This window comes from Alternaria triticimaculans (assembly GCF_023758025.1).
Source record: "Alternaria triticimaculans strain BMP 0046 chromosome Unknown scaffold_1, whole genome shotgun sequence".
NCBI lineage: Eukaryota > Fungi > Ascomycota > Dothideomycetes > Pleosporales > Pleosporaceae > Alternaria > Alternaria triticimaculans.
The window spans coordinates 2350673-2377225 of record NW_026055958.1 but is presented as its reverse complement, the minus strand read 5'-3'; the positions used below and the strand labels follow the sequence as shown (position 1 = coordinate 2377225).

The window sequence follows — 26553 nt, the reverse complement described above, 5'->3', positions numbered from 1 at the left end:
CAAATGTATGTTTTGCAGACAGAGTTATTTCGATTAGCAGATTTGCGTGCAGCGGGGCGAACGAAGAAGCGTCGGTGTGGTGAGGACTTGGATGACGGCATATCCAAAATAGTGGAGCAGAGGTGAAGGTGAACAGCCTTTTGCCTGCTGCATGATAGACACACAACGACAACGAAAGTACGATATGCAGAGCGAAGAGACATGTTTGCAAGACACGACAGACACAGAGACACATTGAGAGACTTGAAAACATTTACCGTGACACAGCGCCCGTGCTGCCAATTGCTAGAATACCTATGCGCACATCCAACAAACACCAACACGCACCAGCACCGACCCTCTGTTACCCTCGAAGCAAAGGCGTCTGAGTCAACGCATCAACCCACCTCCTATAGCTTCGCCTTCTCCCGCTTTTTCTCCTGTTCCCACTGTAGCTGCACGTTGCGCATCCTGTACCAGCTCAACGCGCCAGCCATGGCTCCAAACGGCGGGAAGGCCCAGAGGAGGAAACTCCACCATCGCGGGCTGTTATTCCTGACGTCCTCCATGACTCTCTGTATCTCCTTCTCTAGGTAACTCCTGTCGTGGTCATTCCAGACTACGACGCCATTTCCCGGACCCCTCCGTAAACAGCGCTCGGCCTTCTCGCGCACGTCGCCTTGACTCATGACGCGGTTGCGCGCATCCTCTTCGGTAAGGTGAGAGTCGCGATCTCGCAGGCGCTTTATTTGTATCGCAGGGTCCGAGACGCCGACAACAAGGATTGTGCCGCAGTAGCGTTCCCAGCCACTTTCGAAGAGGAGAGGGACGTCTAGCACGACTGCCCAGTTGCCGCGCAGATAGGCCCACACCATCTGCCTGTACATCTCCTTGCGCACTGCAGGGTGCACGATGCTGTTCAGCTTCTTCCTGTCGCGCTCCTTCTCTTCTCCGCCGCCAAAGACTCTCCGCCCCAGTGCTGGCCGGTTCAGCGGGCGTCCTTTGGGTGTCGCATCGGGGATGAGGAGGTCAGGCGTAGTAGGCAGAAAGTGTTCGACGATGGCATCGTAGCCTGGTGTGCCGGGCTCGACGACTTGTCGCGCGATGAGATCGGCATCTACGATGGGGAGCGAGTAGGGCGCCTTGGAGAGGATAGACGACACGGTCGACTTGCCCGTCGCGATGGAGCCGGTGAGACCGAGGAGGAGCATCGTGGGCTAGTCTTCTATTGGCGAAATGGTGTTTATGCCTGTGATTGCAAGCCCAGCTGTGGGGTCTTGGCTGGTGATGTTGCTTTCACATGGCGGGTGCGTGAGAGATCGGATGACGATTGCGGGGACCAGATAGTTCGTACCTCGGAGGTTAGCTAGCACAGGCCTCACAATCAGTCCATGGCTGGCATTGAGCACTGCTTACTCAAGAGCTTCATGCAATGAGACAGTGGTATGTTATAACGGACGCATTCTGACTCATGATTCTACGGAACTGTATTCTGAAAAGAATTCGAGAAGGATATCACTAAGCTGTTGCGCCCAACACCAATCTCATGTTCTCACTTTGCTCCACCACCACTCCGTTGTGATCAACGTTCACGGCCGCTACGAAGGCGAGTATCAAGAACTGTTTCGTCTGCGAGTGTGTTCCATGGAGGAGGATCAGAAAGCTCAGAACTCTCAGAACGTCTAGAAACCTCTTCTTCTGAAGCCTCTCCCGCGCTTTCAATCACCTGAGAATCAAAGGGCGGAGAAGGCTCCTCGGGTGCCGAAGTCGTTACCGCAACCTGCAAACACCCTTGGGTTAGCCACCTAGAAAGGAACAGGTCTAGAGGATGAGGGAGCTCAGTCTGAGACCTCTCCATGGTTCACAGTCTTGTTAAGCGGCTCGACAAGTTTGCGCGCAGGGCGGAAGATCTGCAGCTGGTTGTCCTCGGCAGCACCCATCATAAGCCAAGGGTCGTTCTTGTTCCAGTCAAAGTCGCAGATTCGGTTGGTGAATCCACCGTGCATGAACAATCTGTGAGAAGTTAGTACAGGAGCCGGACATAGGTTCGGAACTACTTACAGCTCAGGGGGCCCGTCTTCTTGCTCATCCTCCGTCTGTTCAGAGCCTATCTTACTGAAATCCCAGAGGAGGACACGGCGATCGTAGCTAGAGCTGGCAAGGATAGCAGCGTCTTGCGGGTGCCACTGCAGACCGATGACATCTGAGCGATGGCTCTGCAGGCTGTGTATCTTCTTGTCGATGTTGCGAAGATCCCAGATTCCCACCGATTTGTCGGCAGAACCCGTCGCAAGCATCGAGTCAAACTCGGGGTGGAACGAGATGCAGTTGACCGCGTCTTCGTGGGCTTCCTTCCTGTACAGCGCCTTCTTGTATGCCTCCTGACGAGTATCGATGACTTGCCAGGTAAGATCGTCTGACGCGGTACCGATGAGCTGGTTGTGGATTGGGTGGTATTGGACATCGTTGACGGTTGCGCTGTGGATGTTGTATGTTGCCGTCGGGCTGATGGTCTTGCTGTTCTTAGAGAAGCCACTCTTGATGTCCCATGTCTTGACTGTAGTATCTTCGTTACCAGTCACCAGATGTCCTTCTTTCAAAGGACTCCAGCTCAAGCCAAAGCCCTCTTTGCTGTGACCCACAAGCTCCGCCTCGAACTTGATGGTGTCGTCCTTTGGTTGCAACGGATGCTTGGTCCGGTCGAAGATAAGCACCTTGCCATCGACACAGAGCGACGCTATGATATCGGGATTCTGAGGCTGGTAGCGGGCCTTGTTGACCTCGCCGGGGTGGTTGATCTTCTGCACAATCTTGAAGTCAAAGGGTCGCTTCGCATTGCCGTGGCCGCCAATCTCTCCCCGCTCCTCGTTGAGCTCGGTAAGGTCTGGAACGCGGGCGTCTGGTATCTCGCAATGGGCGATCTGGAGGTAGTTCTGGGCTTGGTTTGACGTATGGGTGCCGAGGATGACGCGGTGCTGGCTCATGTTGGTGCCTTCGACGGGCTTCTTGTCCGGCAGCCATTGTGTTGTGAGCGTCGGCCACTCGAGCGCGCGGCCGTACAGCATATCGTAGAGGAAGACACTGTTCTTCTTCCACATCTTGTACTCCTCGTTGATGATCTTCTGCTCGGTCTGTTCTTGGTCGTCCATCTCGCGGGAATCGAGAGCGTCTGTCGGTGGAATTAGTATCAGGCGTTGGGGCACTTTAAATAAATTTAAGAGACGTGGGTGACTGTAGGAATCCGGTAGCGAGCTTGGATGCCATGCGCCGACTGTATCGATGCGAATGGTAAAGCGAAGCTTGCTGTTGGTCGGCATGACGCTGTCGCGGACCACACTTTCCAACAGGAAATGAACTTACCGCTCATAGTCTCGTCCATAATGTGTTTGCGATCGTACTCGAAGTCACGGGCAAAGTGTATTGTATGGAATGCTGCGTGTGTAAAGCGTGGAAGAGGCACGACGCGCTCCCAAAAGTCGCGTTTGGACCAACCCCGATGTCGATCCCTTAGCGCCCCACCTGCTTGGCAGTCGCCGCCAGCATATCCATTGCGTCGATGAGCATCACTCCGACTCTTTGAAGACCCCAGCGTCGAGAACCACCACCCCATACTCTCTCTCGCCCTCCCACTCACAGCGCCTTTGCGCGCTTCTCCCTATCACATCTTCCTCCCCGTTGCCCTCTTTGCGACTCTCACCCCCGCCACTTGTACACACAAGGTGCATCGCCGCCTCACCACCATATCCATCCATCTTCAGCTATTCCTAGACAGTAGCAATCATGGGTGTTCCCAAGTTCTTTCGATGGATGTCCGAAAGGTATCCCGGTATTTCGCAGCTCATTGCCGAAAACCGCATCCCCGAATTCGACTGTCTCTACGTAGGTACCCGTGTGTCGCAATTGATGCGCCTAGCTAACAGTCACAGCTTGACATGAACGGTATTATTCACAATTGCACCCACAACGATTCCGACAGCGTCACGGCGCGCAAGTCCGAAGATCAGATGTTCATCTCCATCTTCAACTACATCGAGCACTTGTTTGGCAAGATCAAGCCCAAGCAGCTCTTCTTCATGGCCATCGATGGTGTCGCCCCGCGCGCCAAGATGAACCAGCAGCGTGCACGACGTTTCCGAACCGCTCTCGATACTGAAAAGGCTCGGGAGAAGGCTATCCGCGAAGGCGTAGAGATGCCGACGGAGGAAGCGTTCGACAGCAACTGCATTACGCCAGGCACTGCCTTCATGGCGAAGCTCACGCAGCAGCTCAAGTACTTCATCAACAAGAAGGTCTCCGAGGACATAGATTGGCAGGGCGTGGAAGTCGTACTGTCTGGTCACGAGGTCCCCGGAGAGGGAGAGCACAAGGTCATGGAGTACATCCGTCAGGCCAAGGCACAGCCGGGCTACGACCCGAACCGCCGCCACTGCCTGTACGGTCTCGATGCCGACCTGATCATGTTGGGTCTGCTCAGCCACGATCCCCACTTCAGTTTACTGCGTGAGGAGGTGACGTTTGGTCGCCAAAGCCAAACCAAGTCCAAGGAGTTGGAACACCAGAACTTCTACCTCATGCATCTCAGCATTGTGCGAGAATACCTGGAGCTTGAGTTCCAGGAACTGGAAGAGCCCGGAGCTCTCAGCTTTCCGTTCGACATGGAGCGTGTTATTGACGATTTCATTCTTATGGCTTTCTTTGTTGGAAACGATTTCCTTCCCAATCTTCCACATTTGCATATCAACGAGGGCGCCTTGGCCCTCATGTTCAACGTCTACAAGACTGTCCTGCCCAAGGGCAAAGGATACATCAACGAGGAGGGTGTCATCAACATGGAGCGTTTGGCTATCTTGTTGGATGAACTCTCAAACATCGAATACCGTCATTTCGAATCTGAAAACTCCGACGCCGCTTGGTTCAAGGGCAAGAAACTTGGAAAGGAAGACGTAATGGTGAAGACGGCGAAGCGAGGCACGATTGTTATGACTACCCAACAGCAGGCTCTGTTCTCCAAGGTAAAGAGTTGGCTGGGCGATTACTTGGAGAAGAAAGAGCCAGCCCCGCTGGACCTTCCTGTATCTCTTCCTGCAGAGGACCGAAAGTTTGTCCAGGAACTTGCCGACAAACTACATCTTCCATGGAAGACTGTACAAAATGACGACGGCGATCGCCATATTCAGGTTACAGCTCCACCTAAGCTGGTCGAGGGTGATTCGGACGACGAGGACGAGATGGACGACGAATCCACGAAAGCCATTGTACGCGTCGTACAGAAGTACGAGCAGGCCAAGGTTGTCGACATCTCACCCGAAGACGCCCAAACTGAGATGCAAAAGAAATACGACGAGAAGTTCGACGCTTGGAAGAACGACTACTACAAGAGCAAATTCGATTGGGATCGCAGCAACGAGGAGGAGCTACGCAAACTGACGGAGAACTACGTGCAAGGATTGCAATGGGTTCTTTTCTACTACTACCGCGGAGTAGCGTCATGGCCATGGTACTATGGCTACCACTACTCGCCTATGATTTCTGACGTCAAGCGGGGTCTGAAAGCGGACATCAACTTCAAGCTTGGACAGCCGTTCAAGCCTTTCCAGCAGTTGATGGGTGTACTGCCCGACCGCAGTAAGAGTATCGTACCGAAAGCGTACCATCCTCTCATGACAAACGAGGACTCTCCCATCATCGATTTCTATCCCCGAGACTTTACTCTCGATATGAACGGAAAGAAACAGGACTGGGAGGCTGTTGTCAAGATTCCGTTCATCCAAGAGGACCGTCTGCTCAAGGCCATGGCCACTAAGGAGAATGACTTGACGCCAGATGAAAAGATGCGTAATTCATTTGGTGTTTCTCTCAAGTTCACATACGCCAAAGATCTGGATTTCGTGTATCAGTCATCTCTGCCAGGCGTTTTTCCGGACCTTCCCCACTGCAAATGCATCGAGAACATATTCGACCTGCCGACCATGGAAGGACTGGAGTATTACATTGGCCTCATGGACGGTGTTAAGCTGGGAGCCGAGGCATTGGCTGGCTTTCCCAGTTTAAAGACTTTGCCGTTCCATGGCAAGCTGGAGTTTGCAGGCGTCAATGTTTTCATGCAAGATAGCCGGAACGAAAGCATGGTTATCACACTCCTTGATACAGAGCCACGACAGTCTGTCTCTCACGCGCAGGCCAAGCTGGGCAAGGCAGTTCACGTTGGTTACCCTTTCTTACACGAAGCGAAAGTGGTCAAAGTATCGGACGAGTTATTCGACTACGTTTTGCCCGAGGATGGCCCATCTCCTGCACCTGTTGCTATTCCTCATGGTCCACAGGAGATCTCCAATTGGAAGAAGACGGCCAACCGCATCGAAAACCAGTACAGCAAGCGCCTCGGTATCAACGTCGGAGAAATTGAGTCCCTTGTGCACGTAGAAATGCTCAAGGGACTTAGGAAGACTGACGAAGGAGCCACCATCAAGGAGTACGGTGAGGTTGCTGGCCTGCAAGTGGAGTACGCGACCCAGACAGTCGTAGACGACGTCTTCAGCGCAGACCCTCGCTTCCTGGAGAAAGAGGCACTTCCTATCGAGGAGGAATTCCCCGAAGGAGCACGCGCATTCTATCTCGGAGACTACGCCTATGGCCGTCCTCTGCAAGTCGTCAGCCATGCCGACAACAAGGCTACAATCATGGTCGCCAAGCTCAAGAAGCAAGAGCCGCATTTTGGACGTGAAGTTGTCAGCAAGGCTGAAAGGTCAACACCCTATGTTCCATCTTACGTTGTGGCAAGGCAACTGAACATGCCGCCGCTTGCATTGTCCAAGCTCACGTCCTCTTTCAACGTTAACTCAAGTGGTCTCAAGCTCAACCTTGGGTTGAACCTCAAATTCGAGGCGAAGAAGCTCAAGGTGTTGGGCTATTCTCGTAAATCAGCCAACGGCTGGGAGTACAGCCAGAAAGCGATGGACCTTTTGGCGCAGTACATGATCAAGTTCCCAGAGTTTGTTGCCGCCATTATCAACAACCCGACAGGTGATGGATGGGAGGACACTGACTTTTATCCTCCCGAGGTGGCAAAGCAGAAGGTCAAGGAGATTGGAGCCTGGTTAAAGAGTGTCCAAACCAAGAACTTTGAGAAAGTACCCTTGGACGCCGAGCAGCTCGACTCTGATACAGTCAAGCTCATCGAGCAAGCGGCTGATGCCAACTTCCCACTTACACAAGAAGTTGAGCCCAAGACTGTTGCTAAGGTGCCACGTGTTGCCTTGCTCAAGCCATCTGACGCGGAGCAGCGTCTTGGACACCAGAACTTTAGCATTGGCGATCGCATCGTCTATGTTCAGGACTCTGGAAGGGTACCAATTGGATCATCAGGTACCGTGGTTGGCAAGACCCGCACCGCACGTGTTTTGCTGCTGGATGTTGTGTTCGATGCCACCTTTATGAGCGGTACATCGCTCGGAGACCGCTGTTCGCCATTCAGAGGATCCACTGTTCCAGCAACTGCAGTTCTCAATATGACGGATCAGCAGGTCGTCCACTATTCCAGTGCTGCTGCCGCGAAGCGCCCACAACAAGTACCTTCATCGTACAACATGCCTCGCTTCGGTGCCCCTGGGGGTCCTCAGCTCGTTCCAGCGGGTACGCCAGCACCTCTCCGTGGGTCATACCGAGGAGCATTCGGAGGCGCGAACGGACGGGGTGGAGGCTTCGCACCACGCCAAAGCCCAGGACCACAGCAATCTCAAGGACAGCAGCAGACCCTCCCGATTCATGGCGGACCACCTCGTGGTGGCCGTGGCGGATTCGCGCCCCGTGGTGGACAAGCAAATGGCCAGCCCGCGCAGAACCAGAACCAAGCTCCAAACGGCGGCAACGCTCGCGGTAACCTCCGAGGTGGCTCAGCAGACTTCGTTCCCCGTGGACGAGGAGGCCACAAGGGCCGTGGTGGCTTCACTGTCATCGACAACACTGACCCAGCGGAGGGAGTTGTTCCTAACAACCCGAACTTCCAGCCGCGAAACTACTCTAACGTACCACCGCCGGCCAATCTAGATGGCGGACGTGGTGGTAGAGGACGAGGCCGTGGTCGTGGCGGATTCCGTGGGCGTGGAGGCCCAAGGGGCGGCGCGCAACCTGCTGCACAGTAGAGTCTTCTTCTCGATCATTTAAACGTCTGTTCGTTATTGTTTGAGCGTCCCAGAAAGTAAGTTAGCGTGGCGTTGCGGCGTTCAGCGTGAACACATCTGGGAGGGATGCATAGACGATGCGCGTACATGTCAGGGAAAGAGCTCAAGGTTTGGGAAGATAACGTTGGATGATAGGAGTGGTGTAGCCTGATACCCATATTGAGTCGTCGGTAGCAGCAACAATAAACTTAAGCCCACTCGAACATGTGTACTTGTGACAATGTCCACTCGTCTGACATGAGACGATGATGCACTAGCGTGGAATAGGTGAACCCTGGTCTCATAGGGCTGAGCTCCGACCTCCGCGCAAGAGTCCAGATACGTGTTAGGACCACCCAAGGCTACATCTCCACGCCCACCTTCAACAGTTCCTTCTACCTCTCGTGGCCGAAAGAGGTTGATAGACTGGGCTCTGCGCTCACCCTACACATTTCACAATGCATTCGACGCTTGTGCGTCTCCAGAATGTCTTTGGCTTCTTTACCACAGTCGCTTTCACAGTCGCGAGTATCATCGCGCTGAGCAGCTTCGTCTCCCCGCAGAACCCGACGGCCAGTATATCGCTGCGCAATGTACAGGTAGTGAGAGGCCGGCCGCACTACTACTCACCCAAGCGGGAGGAGTATGCGCATGTCAAGTTCGATCTAGACGCTGGTACGTCTCTCACACGAGTCGCAATCACGCTGCGGCCAAGCTTTCAAACATCCTGACTGACGCCTCCATGCAGACCTCAGCTCCCTCTTCAACTGGAACACGAAGCAAGTCTTTGTCTACCTCAAGGCCGTCTACCCCTCCACCCGCGCCTCCGAACCCCCCTCCGAAGCCATCATCTGGGATGCCATCGTCGCCTCAAAGTCCTCGCCCTGGAACCAAAACCACTTCATCCACCCCGACCCCAAGTCCAAGCTGCCCAAGCAATCCGCCAAGAAACGCGCTGCATCCAAGCAAAAGACCGCGTCGCCCTACCCCGTCGGTGAACTCCACCTCGATAACCAGAAGCCCAAGTACAAGATTACCGACATTACGGGCAAGCTGGGCAACAGGACGGACGTCACACTGGAACTGGGGTGGAATGTGCAGCCGTGGGTTGGCGCGCTGACATGGACCAACTGGAACACGGTCGGTGTTTGGAAGGGTCTGGAGGGTGGCAGGAGCAAGGCGTTTAGCTTTCCTGAAGTGGGCGCCAAGGCGGCGACGCCTAAGGACTTGGAGACCGAGAAGGGTGCTGAGGGATACAGATTGGTTGTTGGTGAGGAGGTGCCGCTGAAGAAGGCTGCTGTTTAGGGAAAACGCGGTCAACATACTTGCGAAGAACCGGATTGGAAAATGGGATTATATTTGATACCAGATATGGAATGACCTTTTGGGCTTGATCATCAAATGTCCAGGTTTTGACTTGCTCCATGCGGTCGGGTTTGGAACTGTGTTCCCGGTAACATCTCAGCCATGAGTTCGGTAGATCATGTGCTCAAAGCGGATATGCTGCTGCCTCGAGCACATGATTTCCCGAATTCATGGCTGAGATGTTATCGTGGGCTTGGTCATCATGAAAGACGCTTAAGGCAGGTATACTGATTCTGGTACAGTCACATATGTCCATGTGTTGCCATGTATTAAATGCAAGAGTTTAGAGTCAATTCGAGTTTGTGAGGATGACCATTTGCCGTTTATCAAGATAACCATATTATAATAACCTTCAGAGTTCGTGGGAGGTAATGCGCTGGTAGTAAGGTAGGCCTGCTCGGGTCAAGGTCGGACCTCCGATCTCGCCGCAAACCGCCACTTTCAGGTCGTTGGATTTCAAAGCGCGCTCCACAACCCTCATTCACTCACATCATGCGCCATCCGCGACACCCTCTACACCACCCCTCCTCCCGCCCATCTGACGACGCTCCGGATTAATACGATAGTTTGTGGGACTCGAAATCGCATACACCCCCCTACAACGAACCACTTCCCATCAGCCCCCGTCAACGCAAACCCCACCGACCCCCGCGTCCATATATACCCAGGCTATCAGAGCCTCCGTGTTCGCGATGCCTCTCGAAAACATTCGCAACATCGTCCTCGTCCTCTCCGGCAAAGGCGGAGTCGGAAAATCGAGCGTAACTACGCAACTCGCCCTCACGCTATCGCTACAAGGACATTCGGTTGGTGTCTTGGATATAGATTTGACGGGCCCGAGTATACCGCGCTTCTTTGGTATTGAAGATGCGAAAGTAAGACAGGCGCCGGGTGGGTGGATACCGGTTGACGTGCATGGTGAGCAGACGTTGGCTGCGCATCAGAAAGAAGGAGAGGATGGGAATACAACAGATCAGAAAGAGGGAGGAGCGGCGACTGCAGATGGTCAAAAGATTGGATCTTTATCATGCATGTCTCTGGGATTCATTTTGGCTTCGCGCTCTGACGCTGTAATTTGGCGTGGCCCAAAGAAGACCGCCATGGTGCGCCAATTCTTGACCGACGTCCTCTGGCCAAAGCTCGATTACCTGCTCATCGATACACCACCCGGTACCTCGGACGAACATATCTCCCTACTCGAAACCCTCCTGAAGAATACCACGCCATCTCCTGCTCTCAATCCACATGTCCCGTTCTTGGCAGGCGCCGTCGTAGTCACAACCCCACAAGCTATCAGTGTTAGCGACGTGAAGAAGGAGCTGAATTTCTGCAAGAAGACCGGAATAAGGGTACTAGGCGTGGTGGAAAATATGGCCGGGTTCGTGTGCCCCAACTGTTCGGAATGCACAAATGTCTTCAGCAAAGGCGGCGGAGCAGTCATGGCGACCGAGTTCGAAGTACCATTCCTCGGCTCTGTACCAATTGATCCAGCGTTTGTGGAATTGGTAGAGAGTGGGACGAGGCCCGTATACCCCAAGGGTACTGTCATACAAGGCAAAGAGCTCGACACTGAAGAGGTCGCAGCTCTTAAAAACAAGGGCGGTCTTTTTGTAGATAAGTACCGGGATTGTTCGTTGGCGCCGCTATTTGACGAGTTTGTGACGAGGTTGAAGGGGGATATCGGAAGGATTGTGTGAGTATGTGTAAAATGGTTCATCCTCAATGGTAGGCATGGCGAAGAGACGGAAAAGATAAGATCAAAGATATAGAAGAATAGATACCCCTCCCTATCTCGATGTTCTAACAGTGCCGGTGAGTCTTTGCTTCCCCTGGAGGAAGTTCAAGGAATGCTGACCTTTGTATAGTCTTTGACATCCACTTTCCGTGCTTCGCTATTATGTGGTCCTCTTCACTCCTACACGTCGTTATGACAACGCCCTACTACGTGACCATTCTAGCTCAGATGACTACAGCAATCCTGCTCAGATACCCGTGAATACGCCTCGCTACAGGGAATCAGGAGCGCATCATCTTGCCGACAAGTAAATATTGCTCACCGACATCGGCAGTCTGCTCTTGTGACTGGTCAGGCTCCAGTCGTGGTCATCAGTATACGTCTCGTACTCCAGATCCCACGTCTCATTGGTACCTCTGGCTCCTTTCCCTATAGAGTAAACGCGCAGCTATTGGCTCAGAGGTGAGAGAACGCTTATTTACGCTGTGAGGTAAAGTTGAACGTAATTAATTATCGCCCAACTGTTTTGCAGGCTCCATATAAAGCCGCTACTGCCCACAAAAAAGGACTCACAGTCTTTCGTCCTACCTACTACACCCACCAACTTTTTAACCTATCACAAACACCGAAAAACGACTGGTAAGTAACTATCGCGACCCTGAGGTTGCTCGACAAATACAGCTTCCAGGGCAAGACGCCAATCAGACTTCCGCAATACTGACCTCGCAGGTTACAATATTACCGACACCATGGACGCCGCGAGCAATCACGCCACATCGCCAGACCCTCATACCACCGAGGGCAGTCCGCATCGGAGAATTCCGACACCGGTTCAAGAACAGGATCAGAGGAAGAGTCCTGAGACCAAATCACGTCAAGGACCCGGCAATGGCGCAGACCAACTCCCGAAAGGTGACTCCGTTCCTATCACAGTCAACGGCAACGAGATTCTGACTTCTGAAGAAGAGCCGAATCCAAGCGCGAAACCGCAATTCATGGTCAAGCTGAAGTACAGTACCAAGATTCCTGTGACTTCACCGCAAGGTCACCGAAATATCAGTAATGCCTCTTCTACTTCTCCGGGCTTGCGTGCAACTCCGGATGAATCAGCTAAGCCATCTATCGAAACCGCCATCGTCAAGCAGGAAGTCGAAGACCATGAAGCTACTGCACATCGAAGCCCAAACTCGACCTCGCCACAAGTCAAGATTGAGAAACAGGGCGATGATCAAGACTCAGCCCTGAAGCCCCTGAATGAGCCCAAGGGAAGTTCGAGTCAGGTCAAGGAAGAGCCTGAGCACGATGCACATGAGAATATCGACGGTCGAAGCCAGGACCTGGTTAGAGATGCTGTGAGCATTGACGGTCATCTTAGCGACGAGGCAATACAGGTCTCGATCGAACATGACATTCCCGGCAAGTCCTCGGATGCTGTCGGTGTCCAGGCTGCTACATCTGAACCCGAAAACTTGAAGGGGACTGCGGCCGTGGAGGTGCAAGGTGTCGATGACGTCAACGGCGGCTATCAGCAGAGCGCAAACGGACCATGGTTCGCACGTGATAACGACTTGTCGTTTGTCGCCGACACCAACATGTCTTACCCCTTCGATGTAGACGAGTGGGCCTCCAACGCCGCGAACCAAGCCGAGGCGGACGCAGCCAGCGGAACCCGACAACACCAACATCATCAACCGATCGATCACCAAGCCATGCCGTCTGGTTTCACATATGGAACGACGCGGATGCGGCCAGAGGATCCAATTGATCAAGAATCTCTGGCCTTTCTTAGTGGCGAAGCTGAAGCTGGGGTACCGTGGAGTCAACGTAACCACGGATTTACCGACCCGGTCCGCTTCACCAAGTCTAGTTCACCCTCAATTGGAAGCGCACGTGCACTGAATCCAGCTGCCATCCTCCAAGGCCTTTCGCTTTACGGAACACATTCACCCCGCCATGGGTCGCAACAGCCCGCTGGCCAAAACCGCCAGCTCGATATCGACTCTGCCTTCAATCGTCAACAAGAGCTTCAGGCCCTGGTTGAGGAGAAGCAGAGACAGTTGGATCAAGTCAAGAAGAAGCAAGCGGAGCGTCAGCGATCTACTCAACAGGTATCTTACGATTCTGCCGGTTATCATGGCCAGACAGCTGCTGTACCTTCGTTCCTCACTGGCCCAATGAGCTATCAACGAGCCTCTCCGAGTGGCTATCAGCAGATGAACTACGAACAGAACAGCTCGCATAACTGGACACCGGAACGTCGTACTACCCAGGTCACCCAAAAGGCACGAAAGCAATTATTCAACGAGCACGACTGCGACGAGGAAGAAGGCAATCCATCCGATGATGATGAGCCGCTTCGGACGCGGGTGGAGCGTCACCCATCAGTCACTAGCCTGAATGACGACTCAAGCGTCGAGTTCGTCGCGAGCAATTCCAAACCCAAAAGCAGTGGACCTATTGTCGACCGGAAGGTAGTGCGCATGCCACGCCCTCTTCCTCAGCCTGCTTCGCCCTCTCCCACACCCACGGAGAATGCGCCACCTTCCTCCGACGACATCCAACAAATTGATTGGACGCTTCCCCGATATGAAATGCAACGCCAGCCTCTCGAGAAAGGCGAAGAGATCCCTAGCGCAAAGGTCTCACTCCCTGGCATGGTCCGCGAAGAAGTTCTCCTCTCGCCAGACCACGCAGACGAAGAAGCCCGCCTACTGATCGATGTCTTCATCCCCGGTCAGCAAGCCATGTCATCACCAGACCCAGAGCCCGCCGTCGCTCTTCTGAACTTCCATACTATCACTCTCATGGTCATAGAAGCGTACGTTCAATTCGAAATCGGCGACGAGTTCGGCATGGGACGAGGCCACTTTCACCAAGATCACAACCGTGGCGAAGAGGACTACGAGCGCATGCGCGACGCCGCCAATGCCGATACCAACGAGATCTTCTTTGCCGTTGTGGACCGATACCGAGCGGGCTTGGAGAGCAAGAAGAAGCCGCTACAACTCATCCGCGGCACGCAAGAGTTCTGCGACGTGGCGCTTGATGTGATCTACTACATCAAGCAACATGGACTGCTGAAGCCGGAACCTAAGGCCAAGAAGGTGAGGGCTGATAAGGGAACTAAGCGGGGGCCTCAGGCGAAGACTGCGGCGGCTGAGACTGCGGCGAAGGGTAAGGCAAAGGGAACTAAGCGGGGTACGGCGGCCAGGCCGAATGAGGTGCAGCCTAGGAAGAGGGTGAAGACTGCGCCCGCGGTCGAGGTCAAGAAGAAGAAGAGGAGTAAGCCGGAGCCGGCTCTTACGGTTGTGAGGAAGTGAGCGATCAGGCTGAGAGGATGGTGTGAGTGGCCATCGATGCTTTCAGCGCTTGGGGTGAAGAGAAAACGGGGAGTTGGATATGGGGATATGGAGTCTCATTTGCGGGCTTTCACGATCTGTGCAAGACGATGCACTCGTTGATGGTTTTGGCTTCTCATTTTTCCATGACTCGCGTCTTATAGACCTTTCCTTCAACATACGTATCCCAGCTTTCCAAGTCTTACTTAGTGATGGCAAGCTGGAGGAAGACATATGACCTTTTCCCATATCTTGGAATGAGAGATAGAGTGACGGCTCTGTTTGCCCGTCTTCGGTTGTTCTCACCGCCTCGCCCAACAGCTCAGTTTGCTTCACTTGAAACGTCTCAATCTAGCTCTCTCGGGACCGAAGTTATCCTTTGGAAAGAGACTGCTACAGCTTCTAACATGCTGTGCTCATTGCCTGGATCTGAGTCGCTATCCCATCGAACCAACATCTCTACCCGTCCTAGTACGTTGTATCCACGTGGACGGGTTTTCAATTCCAATTTCCTGCAGCAGTTATTCATCTCCGTTGCTGTTGCCCAGGACTGACAGTGCCCCCAGCTAATAGTCGTCCGGAACGCCTGGGGCTTGTGAAGCTTGATCCAATAATGGAGCAGCTCCAGAAGGTCCGCCTTTTTTGAATGGCTGGCTTTTGATTTCGCTTTAGAAATGTCGAAGTTGAGTTGTCGGAGCCGCAGGCGAAGTAGCGGAATGTTAAGGAACAAATCATCCAGAACATGCATTTGGGGGAAGGCTTTTGGGATGATGACAGTGACTTCGGTGGGGTCGATTACGGGTTTTATTATAAAACGAAAGCAAGGTTTGCGAAGCCATTTGGCGTCGTGGGCGCGGAAGTACTTGTCAGCGGCCTTTTGGATCTCTCTCTGCGCTTCTTCTCGGATCTGCTTGCACATGTGTAGCAGAACATTGTAGACTAACGGTGTAGGATAGACAGCTAGTTGGTCCTCTGGTAAGAAGTATTCGTATACCATGCAGCGGAGCTCAGCGGGGAGGTTGAGGAAGGAGCGTCCATCTTGGCGCATGGTGGGGAGTGACAAATGGGAAGCGGCGGATCCAGTGTAGTTGCCCGGCAACTTTGCGTCGTCGCTATCGTGACCCGTGGAAGATGTATAAGTCATCTCGAGACAGTATTCGGTACTAATCTGCAGATCGCAGCCGAGTTGTAGAAGTCGAGTCGAGGTGCTGGCGCGGGGTGGAGGCAGGACGCATCGAGTTAATATGGAAAGTACACAATACGATAACGGAGCCTTATCGTTAGGCAGACGTAGTAATAAGACTGATCTGACGTCACAAAATAATGTAGCCCGCTGTAGTTGCCTGAACGTTCAGGCTTGGTAGACATTTGCTCCCAGCACTTCCTTCTTCCCTACATTCCTTAACGTATAAAAAGGCTGGAACTCCATATCCGTTCAACATACAAACCACTCAACCATCTACTCAGGTTGAAGATCACTCACCAACATGACAGAGCAAGCCGTGGCAGTTGCTACCCCGGATAGCCGTTCACCCACATCTCAAACCAACAAACTCATGACGCCGGCTCCATCGGTCGCACTTGATGCGCCCAGTCGCTTTCTTCAGCTGCCTGCTGAACTGCGGTTTCTAGTATACTCATATCTTTCGCCCTACTCCTCGACTGATCGGGAGCACTTCGGCAAAGCTCAACACCTCAACCTCATACAAACATGTCGACAAATCCGCGAAGAAGCACCTCCGGAGATTGAGAAAGCTGCCGAGGGTTTCTACCGCAATTACGAGAGGAACTGGTATGATAGCCAAGGAGAGCGGATTTGCATCAAAAAGGATCGCTCCTGGGATAGTGTGGGCGTGCACATCGGCCATCCCCTCACTGGTCGCGGTATTCCGCTACTTGACCTGCCTATCAAGCGAGTTGATGTCTGCGTTACAAAGGCCGGAACCGACGAGCCGAAGAGTAATCTCCTCCAAAGATACTATGCACAGTTGAAGACTTTCACGAGGAGGGCGGACTCTCCGATGCTTTGCGTGACACTCAATGGTTTCAAATGCATAGAATTTCGTCATTTGAAGGGCAGCCAAGTGTCCACTCATGGTGATTAAGTCGTGAAGCGGAAGGCGGGCTAAAAAGGTCTTCGGGAGCACGGCACCAGATGGTGCGCGTAGGACATCGTATGTTATTGCGGGTAGACCGTTACAGGCCAGCACGGAGAGATCGAGGTAGACTATGTCGATGTTTCATTATGAGATTACGACAACTTCTAATATATCATGTCGTCATCTACTACTTCTTAGCATAACTGTGGTAGTTGTCAACGGGAGCAACCTCTTTGACGCTCTCCCAAATCTGCTCAATGCCCTTGACCGCCTCATCGCTAAGCTTGCCCTTCTTCAAGCTCTGCGCAGTCTGCTCAGCCTGAGCGATCTTGCTAGCACCGAAGATGACACCATCTTCGTCTCCCTCAAGCGCGCTGTGGTAGGCCATCCAGCGGTATGCGAGTTCCGCCTTGGGGACACCCTCCTTCTCGGCGATCTCGTTCCACTTGATGAGCGCCTTGCGCATGGTCTCGTTATCGTACAGCTTTCCGTACATGTTGCCCATGGCTTGCTCGTTGAAGCGTCCGGCGCCTGCATCGAGATCTGCAGCCGTCTTCACAAGGAAGCCACCAGCAAGGGGTGAGTATGCGTAGAAGTGCATACCGAGCTTGCGGAGTGTGGGGAAGAGCTGAGTCTCCAAGTGACGGGCAACAGGGTTGTAGTTACCCTGGTAGACCTGCGGGAGTGGGTAGCCCTTGGCCTTCGCGATGTCGTAGACTTGCTGAACTTGCTCGGCCGAGAAGTTGCTGAGGCCAAAGCGGCGGAAGATACCCTTCTTGTATACCTCGTTCATGCCCTCCAGGGTCTCCTCAAAGGGAACGGTTGGGTCTGGAGCATGGATATAGAAGATGTCGAACTGGTCGATCTTGGCACGCTCGATAGATTCCTGGCAGTACTTGATCACAGTGTCCTTTTTGAGTTCACCGGGCGGACCAAAACCGCCAGGGAGCTTGGTATCGATAACAAAGTCCTTGCGCTTCTCGAGCTGGCCGATGGCAACTTCGGATCCAGCATAGAGACGTGCGGAATCGATGTTCTTGACGCCGTTGGCAAGCAAAACATCGATGAGTTTGGCACGGTCTTCTTGCGTGTTGAAGTACGCAGTATCTGAGAGCGCAGCCCCTCCGAAGACTGATTTGACCATGGTGATGGGTGATGAACTCCGAGTTTGATTTGTGGGGATTGATTTGTGGTGTTTAGAGTCAAACAAAAGCTTCAATGCGTAGGAGAATTGATAGCGGGGAAAGCACGAGCGATGATGTTGATGATATAACCGATGATGCAGGGGAGGAAGCCGCGGTTGAGCTGTTGATAGTTCCTTCCCAACACCCCTCTTCCGTTGACTTATATACCTGATGCAGCAGGCAGCAGCTCGCGTCTTTCTCCCAAAACGCCGAGCGAGCCAGCATCCACATTACAAATGTTCACATTCGCCAGTCGTCCGATGATGCCACCAACACAATGCGTATTCTTGGTTAAGGCGTGCTCCACTTATTCCCGACCCCTCTTCGGCAGGACTTGCACACTGGCCCCGCTCGACCACTGCCATGCATGTGCGTACGGAAATAACGGCAGACAGTAACACCAGTCACGTGTTCATCGTGCAATTCAACTAAACAACGAAATCATGCAAAGTTTGTGAATGTATTTGGATACAGGCGATGGCCCGATGTGAGATTTTGCCCTCACTTCCGAGACAGACATACCTGCGGCCTTAGGCGGGTCGCAAGCTAAGCCAACTAGTGATACGTACCTTTCTGCATGGGTCGAGTGGTCCGTAACGGCGGACGAAAAGTAAACACCAAGACAAACAAAGCAGATTCAATACTCAGAGCGACATAATATCACAGAAGGATCTAGAAAGTGTCTGTTGTCTTGTCGTGCAATCTCAGCAATGCACTTGTTCTTACAAATAGTGAAACATCTAACGCGCATTTCCCTAAAGCGTAGTCTCACTTGCGAAATCATTGTGCAACATGACTACCGATCAGATCTGACATATACATCATGTGGACGTTCTCGTCCGCTCGGTCATGTTGCATTAGAGGAACGATACCCTCCTTGCCAGATGCGCAGTCTGAAAAACGTTCGTACAAGTTGGATAAGTTAAGTGGAAGTTTGAGAGAAAGAATGAACGTGTTGTTGTATGTGCTCATCGAGATAGATGTGGAGCCGAAGCCATGATGAGCGATCTGTTAGCCTTACAATAAACTGCTGTCTTTAGTACCGTACCGCATCGCATGATCCTTCTTGTTCATGTGCTTACTACCACCAGTGAAGCGCTTGAATAAGAGAGATCATGCGATACGACGCGGTGCTGATCAAGACTACTACATTCTCTTGCAAAGGGATTACGATGGTCCGGAGGCCATGTCTGTCCAACCGCCATCCGCTCTCCAAACTCCAGCTTTCGTGTAATCCCCCCTTCCACCACCTCTTATGTACGCGAATCGAAAGTATTCGTTCACGCCTTCCATGTGTCTTGTCCACGTCCAGCTTTCCTCCATACGGTCAGCGTATTCATGGTACCTTTCTACATCATTGACCAGAACGCTCATTCCATCGTAAGGCTCAGGGAATGGATAGTGCCAATCGAAAGTGATGTTGGGTCTCAGATGGTGAAGATTGAAGTTGTTGTGGATGATAGGCGCAGTGATGAGTGGCAGTACGGTGCCGATGGGTGCGTCACCACGAAGTGCGCCGGGCGTCTCAAGGATACTGGCAAATCCCCAGCGTGCGGTCCCGTTGATGAAGAGGCCGATCAAAATGCCTTGGAAAAGGAGCGAGGGGCGTGTTTGCATAGATGTGCCAGGTACAAGGAGCAGGCCGAGGATGTAGTGGTGGATGCGGACGTTCATCCTTGGTATGGCGACGAGTGCGAGGATGCCAGCCACCAGAATGCCATAGAGGGCAAGGTAACGCGGTAGACGACCTTCGACACGGAATGACCATGCCTGTCCCAGGGCGATGACGAATAGGGTGAGGACGATAATGATAAGCGCAGGAATAGCGCCTGGCTGGTTCTTGATATCGTGGGGTGTAAGACGCTCAATGGGAATCTTGTCGAACGTGTAGTTGTTTAGGGCGCCGATCCAACATCCGCCGAGCCAGAGGATGGTTTTCTCTACTTGTGCGTGAAGACCTTGCAGTTGGCGACGCACTGCAAACCGGTAGACAGCATACATGCAAAATGACGCGGGAAGGAAGCGTGACAGAGCAATACTGATTATGGAGTAATAATCAGTCAAGTTGGGAGGGTCTGATGCCAGTGCGACGTGGAAGAAGACACCGACGAAGATGGAGGTAAAGAAGACGGATGGTGAGGTAGTAAACAAAGACAACAGGATGGTAAAGGTCAGCGATACGCCTAGTAATGGCCACCGCAAGTCGCGACATTTGGCTGCCGTACCGGGCAGAAAGGAGAAGGAGCGCGGGAAATACGAATCAAAGCCAATGCTCTTGATGTGTCTCCTGTTTACGCTGGGGTAGTCAGTCTTCTCGCCAACCTGCGCAACAACTCCACAGCCACCCGACGCGTCATTTATGAAGCCAGCATGGATAGCAGCACCGCAGATGAAAGAGTCGGCGCGGTAATATGTGTTCTCCAGGGTGTTTTCCTCGTCGGTGGGTCCGCCAATAACCAATGGACGATAGTTGACGTTCTTGTCACCAACAGCATGTGGATTCAGCAATTGCACGCGTTTACAGTTTGCGGGGCAGCGGAAAGGCATGGTGCTGTTCTCGAAGGGTCGACACAGATCGCCGTTGAGCCCGCAGCCATTGCCATCGTTCCAGAAGCGATCCGTACACCGTACGCGCACGGGGCTGCCATATCCAGGTATGTCCGCTGCAAACGCGCTACGATGCAAGACCAAGCCAAAGGTCAGGATCCAGCAGAAGTAGAAAAAGACCAACAGGGCGATCTTTTGTCTTCTCTCGGGAAAGTAGTTGTTCAACAACTGGATTGGCGCAGTCTGTATCTTGGGAAAGAAAGGGTGTATCTTCCAGGGTCGGGGCGGTTGTGGACCCTTGACCCATACGACAACATTGTTCCATGCACGTTGCAACCGCGGCGGAATGTACTTGTTGGCGTAATAGGGCTCTTGTGGGGTGTCGTGCTCTTGACCGGATGTCTCGGGAGGCGCCATGGCGTCGGCTGACTCGGCAGGAAGTGTCGTCGCGTTTTCGTCGTCGCGGTAGGCTTGCGGAGGCGCGCCCTCGTCGTCGAGGCTTTCTCGCGGCTCCATATCGTAGATGGATGCCAGCTCGTGGCGGGATCTCGTAGGGGACGACACTTTGGTAGTGAATAGGATGACGATGCGCCGAGGCTTAACGGATGCTTATCGATAGGAATGCGCGTAGAGATGTGCGACGATGAGCGATGGCTGGCAAAAGACTCAAAAGACACTCATGTACAGGACGAGGTGAAGGAGGGAAAGGAGGGGAGAATATACGAGCGAAGGCGAAGGCATGGCAATGGCAAGGAAAGAGCTCTGGGGAGCTTCGGGACCTGCATGATGCGGGCCTGTGGAGTGCCCACGTTCCGGCTTCACGGCACTGAGACGCTAAGATCGGCCTCCGAGTGTAGGAAGCTTCCAAAGCTTTGGGTGTCGGCGGCAATGGCAGTATGTGAAGGTTCACGCTCCCCGATACAGTAGAACCGGAGTTATCATGCTTGCTCTCATCCCAGGTCGTTCGAGATGGTTATTCCCAGCTGCAGCTCCCACGTGTGGCTCAACGTGGCCTAGGCAGCTCATGCGGCTTCCCGTTTGGTGATGAGGTCACCGTTCTGGCATTTCTAATCAGCGCCTTATCGGTCCCTCGGACCATTCGCCTCGGGCGACGGAGCGACTCCATACCCAGGAATACCCCCATCGTCCTCTACCTCTTTGTATGCGATTGTTTGTATTGGACGATATTGTTGACATTGTTGCATTTGACGCGTCCGCGTAAACCTTATCCGCACACCGCTGCAGTGCCACGATGGCGCCGTACAACTCTGACCCGAGCTCTTTCCCCGATCCAGTGGATCTTACGCATTTCCTGTCACGCAGCACGAGAGCGCGCGAAGCTTCTTCTGTCAAGCAGTTCTACAAGTACTTCCAGATTCCCGGGATCGCCCAATTAGCTGGAGGTATGCGCGCGTCTGACCATATGTTTTCGCCTCAGATTACTGATTCCGTCCAGGTCTCCCCAACGATCACTATTTCCCCTACGACACGCTCGAGGCCAAAGTCGCACAGCCGAACCGATGGCAGCCAACGCCAAACAAGCCCGTCGATCCGCCCGCCGACGATCCTCCGACCGCCCAATTCGCGAAGACATCCATCTCGGAGCGTAGAGAGAAGGAGCCACCTGCGTCGCGCCTCGTTGTGCCCAAGTACTCCAATGTGCCAGATCCCCTGCGCATGATCGACCTGAAGTCTGCGCTGCAATACGGCCAGGCTCTGGGATACCCCGCACTATACCAGTTCATCCGGCAGTTCACGAGGGAGAACCTACATCCTTTCGTCCCATACAAGAACGGGCCAGAGGTCATCTTGACCTGCGGCTCTACCGATGGCTTCTCCAAGACGCTGACAGCGCTCAGCAATGAGTGGTCAGCCGAACATGACCCTGTCGACGAGAGGCCAGGGCTGCTGTGCGAGACATATTGCTATATGAACGCCATCCAGACCGCCAGGCCACGAGGCTTCAACATCGCGCCAGTAGCCATCGATGACGAGGGAATGATGGCGCATGGAAAGGGAGGTCTGCAAGATGTTCTAGAGAACTGGGACTACTCAAAGGGCCGCCGCCCACATGTCATGTACACCGTCACCATTGGCCAGAACCCTACATCAGGCACCTTGTCGGTACAGCGCAGAACCGAGATTTACGCGCTCTGCGTCAAGTACGACATCATCATCGTCGAGGATGACCCATACTGGTACCTACAGTACCCGTCCTCGTCGCCTAGCAGCGTTTCTCCCAAGCCTACCAAATCTTCCGGCTTCGAATTCCTAGACAGTCTCATTCCTTCATACCTCAGCGTAGACTACCAGGGTCGCGTTGTTCGTCTCGATACCTTCTCCAAGACGGTGGCCCCCGGGTGCCGTCTTGGTTGGATCACCGCGCAGCCTGCACTCGTAGAACGTCTCCTCCGCATTACCGAGACTTCGACCCAGCAGCCCTCAGGCTTCGTGCAGTCCATGATGGCAGAACTGCTCATGGGTCCTCAAGCCTCGAACGACCCTGGCAAGGGCGGCGCGGCCGATGGCAGTGGCTGGAAAGTGGATGGATGGGTACGCTGGCTAGAAGGCCTCCGAGGCAACTATGAGCGTCGCATGCAGAAGATGTGCGACACACTGGACGCTGGAAAGGAGGCTGTAAAAGCTGGCCGCCGAAGGAGTCTCGTCGACGTCGCTGACGAAGAGGATGACTGGGCCGTGGTCGAGAAGACGCAGATCTACTCCTTCGTTCGACCTCTTGGCGGCATGTTCGTGTGGGTGCGCTTTGACTTCGCGTCCCACCCGCTCGCCAAGCAAGTACCTGCCGCCCGCCTTTCTAGGGCTCTGTGGGTCTTCTGGACCTCGAAACCCTACCTATGTCTCGTAGCTCCCGGTACGATGTTCGCAGCGAACGAGGAGATCAAGGCAACGGACAGCTTCAACTGCTTCCGGTTGTGCTTCGCCGCATGCCCTGCGGAAGATGTAGATGATATCAGCAAGAGGTTTGTAGATGGCGCGCAAGCATTCTGGAGGATTAAGAGCAAGAGTAAGATTGACAAATTATTGGAAGAGGAGGAGGTAGCGGGCGTGGATCACGTTGCGGGTATGGCGGTATTGACCGGGATGTGTTAACGGATTTTCAAATATACATTAGGAACGCTATATACAACCAAACTTGATGGTGGAGTCACGCTATGCACTCCCGTTACTCGCTATTTTTACTTGGAGACCTTGGCGTCCGCGATGATGACGTCGGATGCCTTCTCAGACAACATGTAGAGGGGAAGAGCCAGGTAAGTGCCGGGAATCTTGGGGAAAGCGGAAGCATCGACGACACGGAGACCCTCGACGCCACGAACCTTGAAGTTGCCGTCAAGAACAGCCTTCTCGTCATCGTCGGCACCAATAGGGCAAGTGCAAGAGGCGTGGTGGCCCCAGGACTCGTACTTGGCAAACTCCTTCCACTGCTCGTCGGTCTGAACCTGCTTTCCGGGCCAAACCTCCTTGAACTTGCCGTCAAGAGGAATGAGATCCTCAAAGACCTCGCGACCGTACTTCATTCCCTCAACAAGGGCGTCAAGGTCCTCGTCACCACCGACAGCGAAGTTGCGCTTGCGGATCTCAGGCACATCTTGGGGATCAGCGCTACGGAGGGTAACAGTACCAGCGTTGTTGCGAGACTCAGCCTTGAGAGTAAGCCAGGTCCAGGCGTCGCGGCCAAGGGTGGCGTTGGCGAAGAAGTCAGGGTAGTATCCGTTGAAGTACGCGGGCCATCCAGCGACGAAAAGATCAGCGTTACCGTTGGGAGAGTTGCTAGCCTTCTTGGTGATGGCAAGCGCGATACCGTTGGTGGCGTAGACACCCTTCCCGATTCCAAGCGTGCCAGTCTCCCACTTCTCGAGGCAGGGGTCGTGGTCACCTTCAAGGAATGTGCAGCCGTTGAGAAGAGAAATCTTGCTGGGTGCTTGACCGATGACGGGGATTTCGTAGCGGTCCTGGAGGTTGGTGCCGACACCAGGTAGGTCCTTGACGACATTGATGCCAAATTGCTCGAGTTCCTCCTTGGGTCCAACGCCGGAAAGCTTCAGGATCTGAGGGGTGTTGAAAGCACCAGCTGACAGGATGACCTCGCGAGTAGCAGTGACGGATCCCTTGGTTCCCTTGCCAGCAGCAGAGCCGGACTGACGCCTTGGGTCAGCGCCGTAGAGAGACTTTCCAGTCAAGAAGCTGACACCAGTAGCCTTGGGTGTGGTACCGTTCTGGTTGAAGTCGACGTTGGTGACGAGGGTGTTGAGCTGGATGTCGAGATGGTACTTGCGGCTTCCATCCCGGTTCTTCGCGTTGATGACTTGGTGAAGGAAGTCGACGGGGCCAGCACGCTTGTACTCAGGAATCTTCATGGCAAGAGGAACCTGCCACATGCCCTCGGCGGAATCGCGGTTGGCGCCAGGGTTGTTGATGTCGCGGAGCAATACCTGGCCGAGGCCAGTAACGGTGGTGATGAGCGAAGAAAGAAGGTTCTTGCCCATACCAGTAGCAGCAGCCAGGACGAGGGAGATGACCTTGAGGTCCTGAACGATCAAAGTAAGGTCGGTCAGTGAGGTCTCGAGCCATCCGGAGAATCCGTGTCCAACAACGCTGTTGGGTAGGTAGCGCGACTTCTCCAAGCGGGTGAAGTACTTGCGCATGTTGCTGGGTGCCCAAGAAGAATCGCCAGTGATGGACTGGAGGTACTCCCAGTCACTCTCGTATGGGTATACAGTAATGAGGGCATTGTGAACAGTGCAGCCTCCGAGCGAGCCAACACGGGGGTATAGAACACCGAGGGGTTTGGCGCCGGCGGGAGGGCTGGGTCCAGTGTACCGGGTGCCGTCGGTCAACTCATAGGTGAGCTTGGTGTCCCTCCTCTGCTCTTCTTCGTCGTCGAAGTGCTTGACAAAGTAGTCCCATCGCATGGGCTCATACTCGGCGGCAACGGAGTGCAAAACGGGCACGTTGTACTGAGTGGTGTTGGTCTGGTCATCACCGGCCTCAAGGAGAAGGACCTTGTGGCCAGCAAGAGCTAGCCTGGCTGCGAGAGGTGCACCGCCGGCACCAGATCCGACAACGACATACTCGTAGTCTTCAAGAGTGGTGGTGTTGGTAGCGCTCACAGCACGCTTGACATTCTCGCCGCGGTAAGGAGTGTGCTCGGCGCCGTCGCTGTCGCCTTGTTAGCACTCATTTGTTGATATTGCCACGTGATAACATACATGATGCGTGCAGAAGTGAAGTTGGTAAGTAAAGAGAGGACGGCAAGAGCCTTAATGACAATCATGGTGACGAAATTAGAGGTAGTAATAACCTTGCAAAAAAGAAGAGACAAAAAGCAAAGGACTGGATATACAACGTCGTTGCGAGAACGAGTGTGGAGAGAAAGCGACGAGGGCTTCCCTGTGAAAGCTTATATTGGCATGCAGGACAGCCTCGCTCAACCATCACGAAGCGCCACCGGTAGTCGCGGTACACGTGGTGAACATTACGATCATCGACCATCTACCCCTTTGGTCCTTGACATTTCACGAATGCGACCTGCGGCTAAACCTCCCCCTACAGGTCAGCCTGTTCTTACCGCATGAGGATGGTAGTACAACCCGTGCGCTAGTGGATCCAGGCGCATGGTAGAAAGGCTTCCCTTGTCGGACGGCATCCTCGCCCGCACTGACAAATGTGACGAATGCGAGGCTCTTGAGTCAGCGTAGGACAGAAATTCTCCTAGCTGCAGGTCAAGAGATTGAGCGGGGAGACGAGGCGTTGTTTGAAGCTAGACCGAACTTCCACCTGGGAGCACTGGAAGTCGGGCCGAACCTGGCTGGCGTAAACTTACCTCCATGTAGCAAGGAAACTCCCGCGAGATGGCTGAACTTTGCAAGTCAACGTTCAAAGTTAGAATGTAGCCGTCGTCTAGCTTGAATCTCGCTCAATCTGGATATCTCATGATAGTCGTCGCTGCTGCATCCAATATATGCACCTTGGCATCCTTCTGAACCTCTTCTGCCGGCGGCACGCCTCGTCGCTACCGTACACGGTAGTTACGACTGCCCAACGTACGCCGCAAACGTCATCGGATAACCACGCCGCGAAAGTCTCCACCTCAAATTTCACAACCCAAGTCGATCGAGGGCTCCA

General features: G+C 53.6%; 10 protein-coding genes across 10 annotated transcripts; 5 read left to right on the top strand and 5 right to left on the bottom strand.

Annotated features, from left to right (window-relative positions):
- Nucleotides 1-389: 389 nt before the first annotated feature.
- Nucleotides 390-1190, bottom strand: J4E78_000768 (uncharacterized protein; the record flags this gene model as incomplete). Its single annotated transcript, XM_049361430.1, has 1 exon — nucleotides 390-1190. The coding sequence occupies one exon, from the start codon at nucleotides 1188-1190 to the stop codon at nucleotides 390-392; it is 801 nt and encodes a 266-aa protein (XP_049226713.1).
- A 627-nt stretch (nucleotides 1191-1817) lies between these two features.
- On the bottom strand, nucleotides 1818-3358 carry HAT2 (Histone acetyltransferase type B subunit 2; the record flags this gene model as incomplete). Its single annotated transcript, XM_049361429.1, has 3 exons — nucleotides 1818-1992; nucleotides 2041-3148; nucleotides 3340-3358. The coding sequence occupies 3 exons, from the start codon at nucleotides 3356-3358 to the stop codon at nucleotides 1818-1820; spliced, it is 1302 nt and encodes a 433-aa protein (XP_049226712.1).
- A 401-nt stretch (nucleotides 3359-3759) lies between these two features.
- Nucleotides 3760-8120, top strand: J4E78_000766 (uncharacterized protein; the record flags this gene model as incomplete). The annotated part of the gene is made up of 2 exons (XM_049361428.1): nucleotides 3760-3858; nucleotides 3906-8120. The coding sequence occupies 2 exons, from the start codon at nucleotides 3760-3762 to the stop codon at nucleotides 8118-8120; spliced, it is 4314 nt and encodes a 1437-aa protein (XP_049226711.1).
- A 476-nt stretch (nucleotides 8121-8596) lies between these two features.
- Nucleotides 8597-9443, top strand: J4E78_000765 (uncharacterized protein; the record flags this gene model as incomplete). The annotated part of the gene is made up of 2 exons (XM_049361427.1): nucleotides 8597-8813; nucleotides 8887-9443. 2 exons carry the CDS (start codon nucleotides 8597-8599, stop codon nucleotides 9441-9443), a joined length of 774 nt encoding a protein of 257 aa, XP_049226710.1.
- Nucleotides 9444-10195: 752 nt separating this feature from the next.
- Nucleotides 10196-11200, top strand: CFD1 (cytosolic Fe-S cluster assembly factor cfd1; the record flags this gene model as incomplete). Its single annotated transcript, XM_049361426.1, has 1 exon — nucleotides 10196-11200. The coding sequence occupies one exon, from the start codon at nucleotides 10196-10198 to the stop codon at nucleotides 11198-11200; it is 1005 nt and encodes a 334-aa protein (XP_049226709.1).
- Nucleotides 11201-11987: 787 nt separating this feature from the next.
- Nucleotides 11988-14558, top strand: J4E78_000763 (uncharacterized protein; the record flags this gene model as incomplete). Its single annotated transcript, XM_049361425.1, has 1 exon — nucleotides 11988-14558. One exon carries the CDS (start codon nucleotides 11988-11990, stop codon nucleotides 14556-14558), a length of 2571 nt encoding a protein of 856 aa, XP_049226708.1.
- Nucleotides 14559-16862: 2304 nt separating this feature from the next.
- On the bottom strand, nucleotides 16863-17819 carry J4E78_000762 (uncharacterized protein; the record flags this gene model as incomplete). The annotated part of the gene is made up of 1 exon (XM_049361424.1): nucleotides 16863-17819. One exon carries the CDS (start codon nucleotides 17817-17819, stop codon nucleotides 16863-16865), a length of 957 nt encoding a protein of 318 aa, XP_049226707.1.
- Nucleotides 17820-19026: 1207 nt separating this feature from the next.
- Nucleotides 19027-20922, bottom strand: J4E78_000761 (uncharacterized protein; the record flags this gene model as incomplete). Its single annotated transcript, XM_049361423.1, has 1 exon — nucleotides 19027-20922. The coding sequence occupies one exon, from the start codon at nucleotides 20920-20922 to the stop codon at nucleotides 19027-19029; it is 1896 nt and encodes a 631-aa protein (XP_049226706.1).
- Nucleotides 20923-21658: 736 nt separating this feature from the next.
- Nucleotides 21659-23517, top strand: J4E78_000760 (uncharacterized protein; the record flags this gene model as incomplete). Its single annotated transcript, XM_049361422.1, has 2 exons — nucleotides 21659-21809; nucleotides 21863-23517. The coding sequence occupies 2 exons, from the start codon at nucleotides 21659-21661 to the stop codon at nucleotides 23515-23517; spliced, it is 1806 nt and encodes a 601-aa protein (XP_049226705.1).
- Nucleotides 23518-23603: 86 nt separating this feature from the next.
- J4E78_000759 (uncharacterized protein) lies at nucleotides 23604-25702 on the bottom strand (the record flags this gene model as incomplete). Its single annotated transcript, XM_049361421.1, has 2 exons — nucleotides 23604-25587; nucleotides 25638-25702. 2 exons carry the CDS (start codon nucleotides 25700-25702, stop codon nucleotides 23604-23606), a joined length of 2049 nt encoding a protein of 682 aa, XP_049226704.1.
- Between the last annotated feature and the right edge of the window lie 851 nt (nucleotides 25703-26553).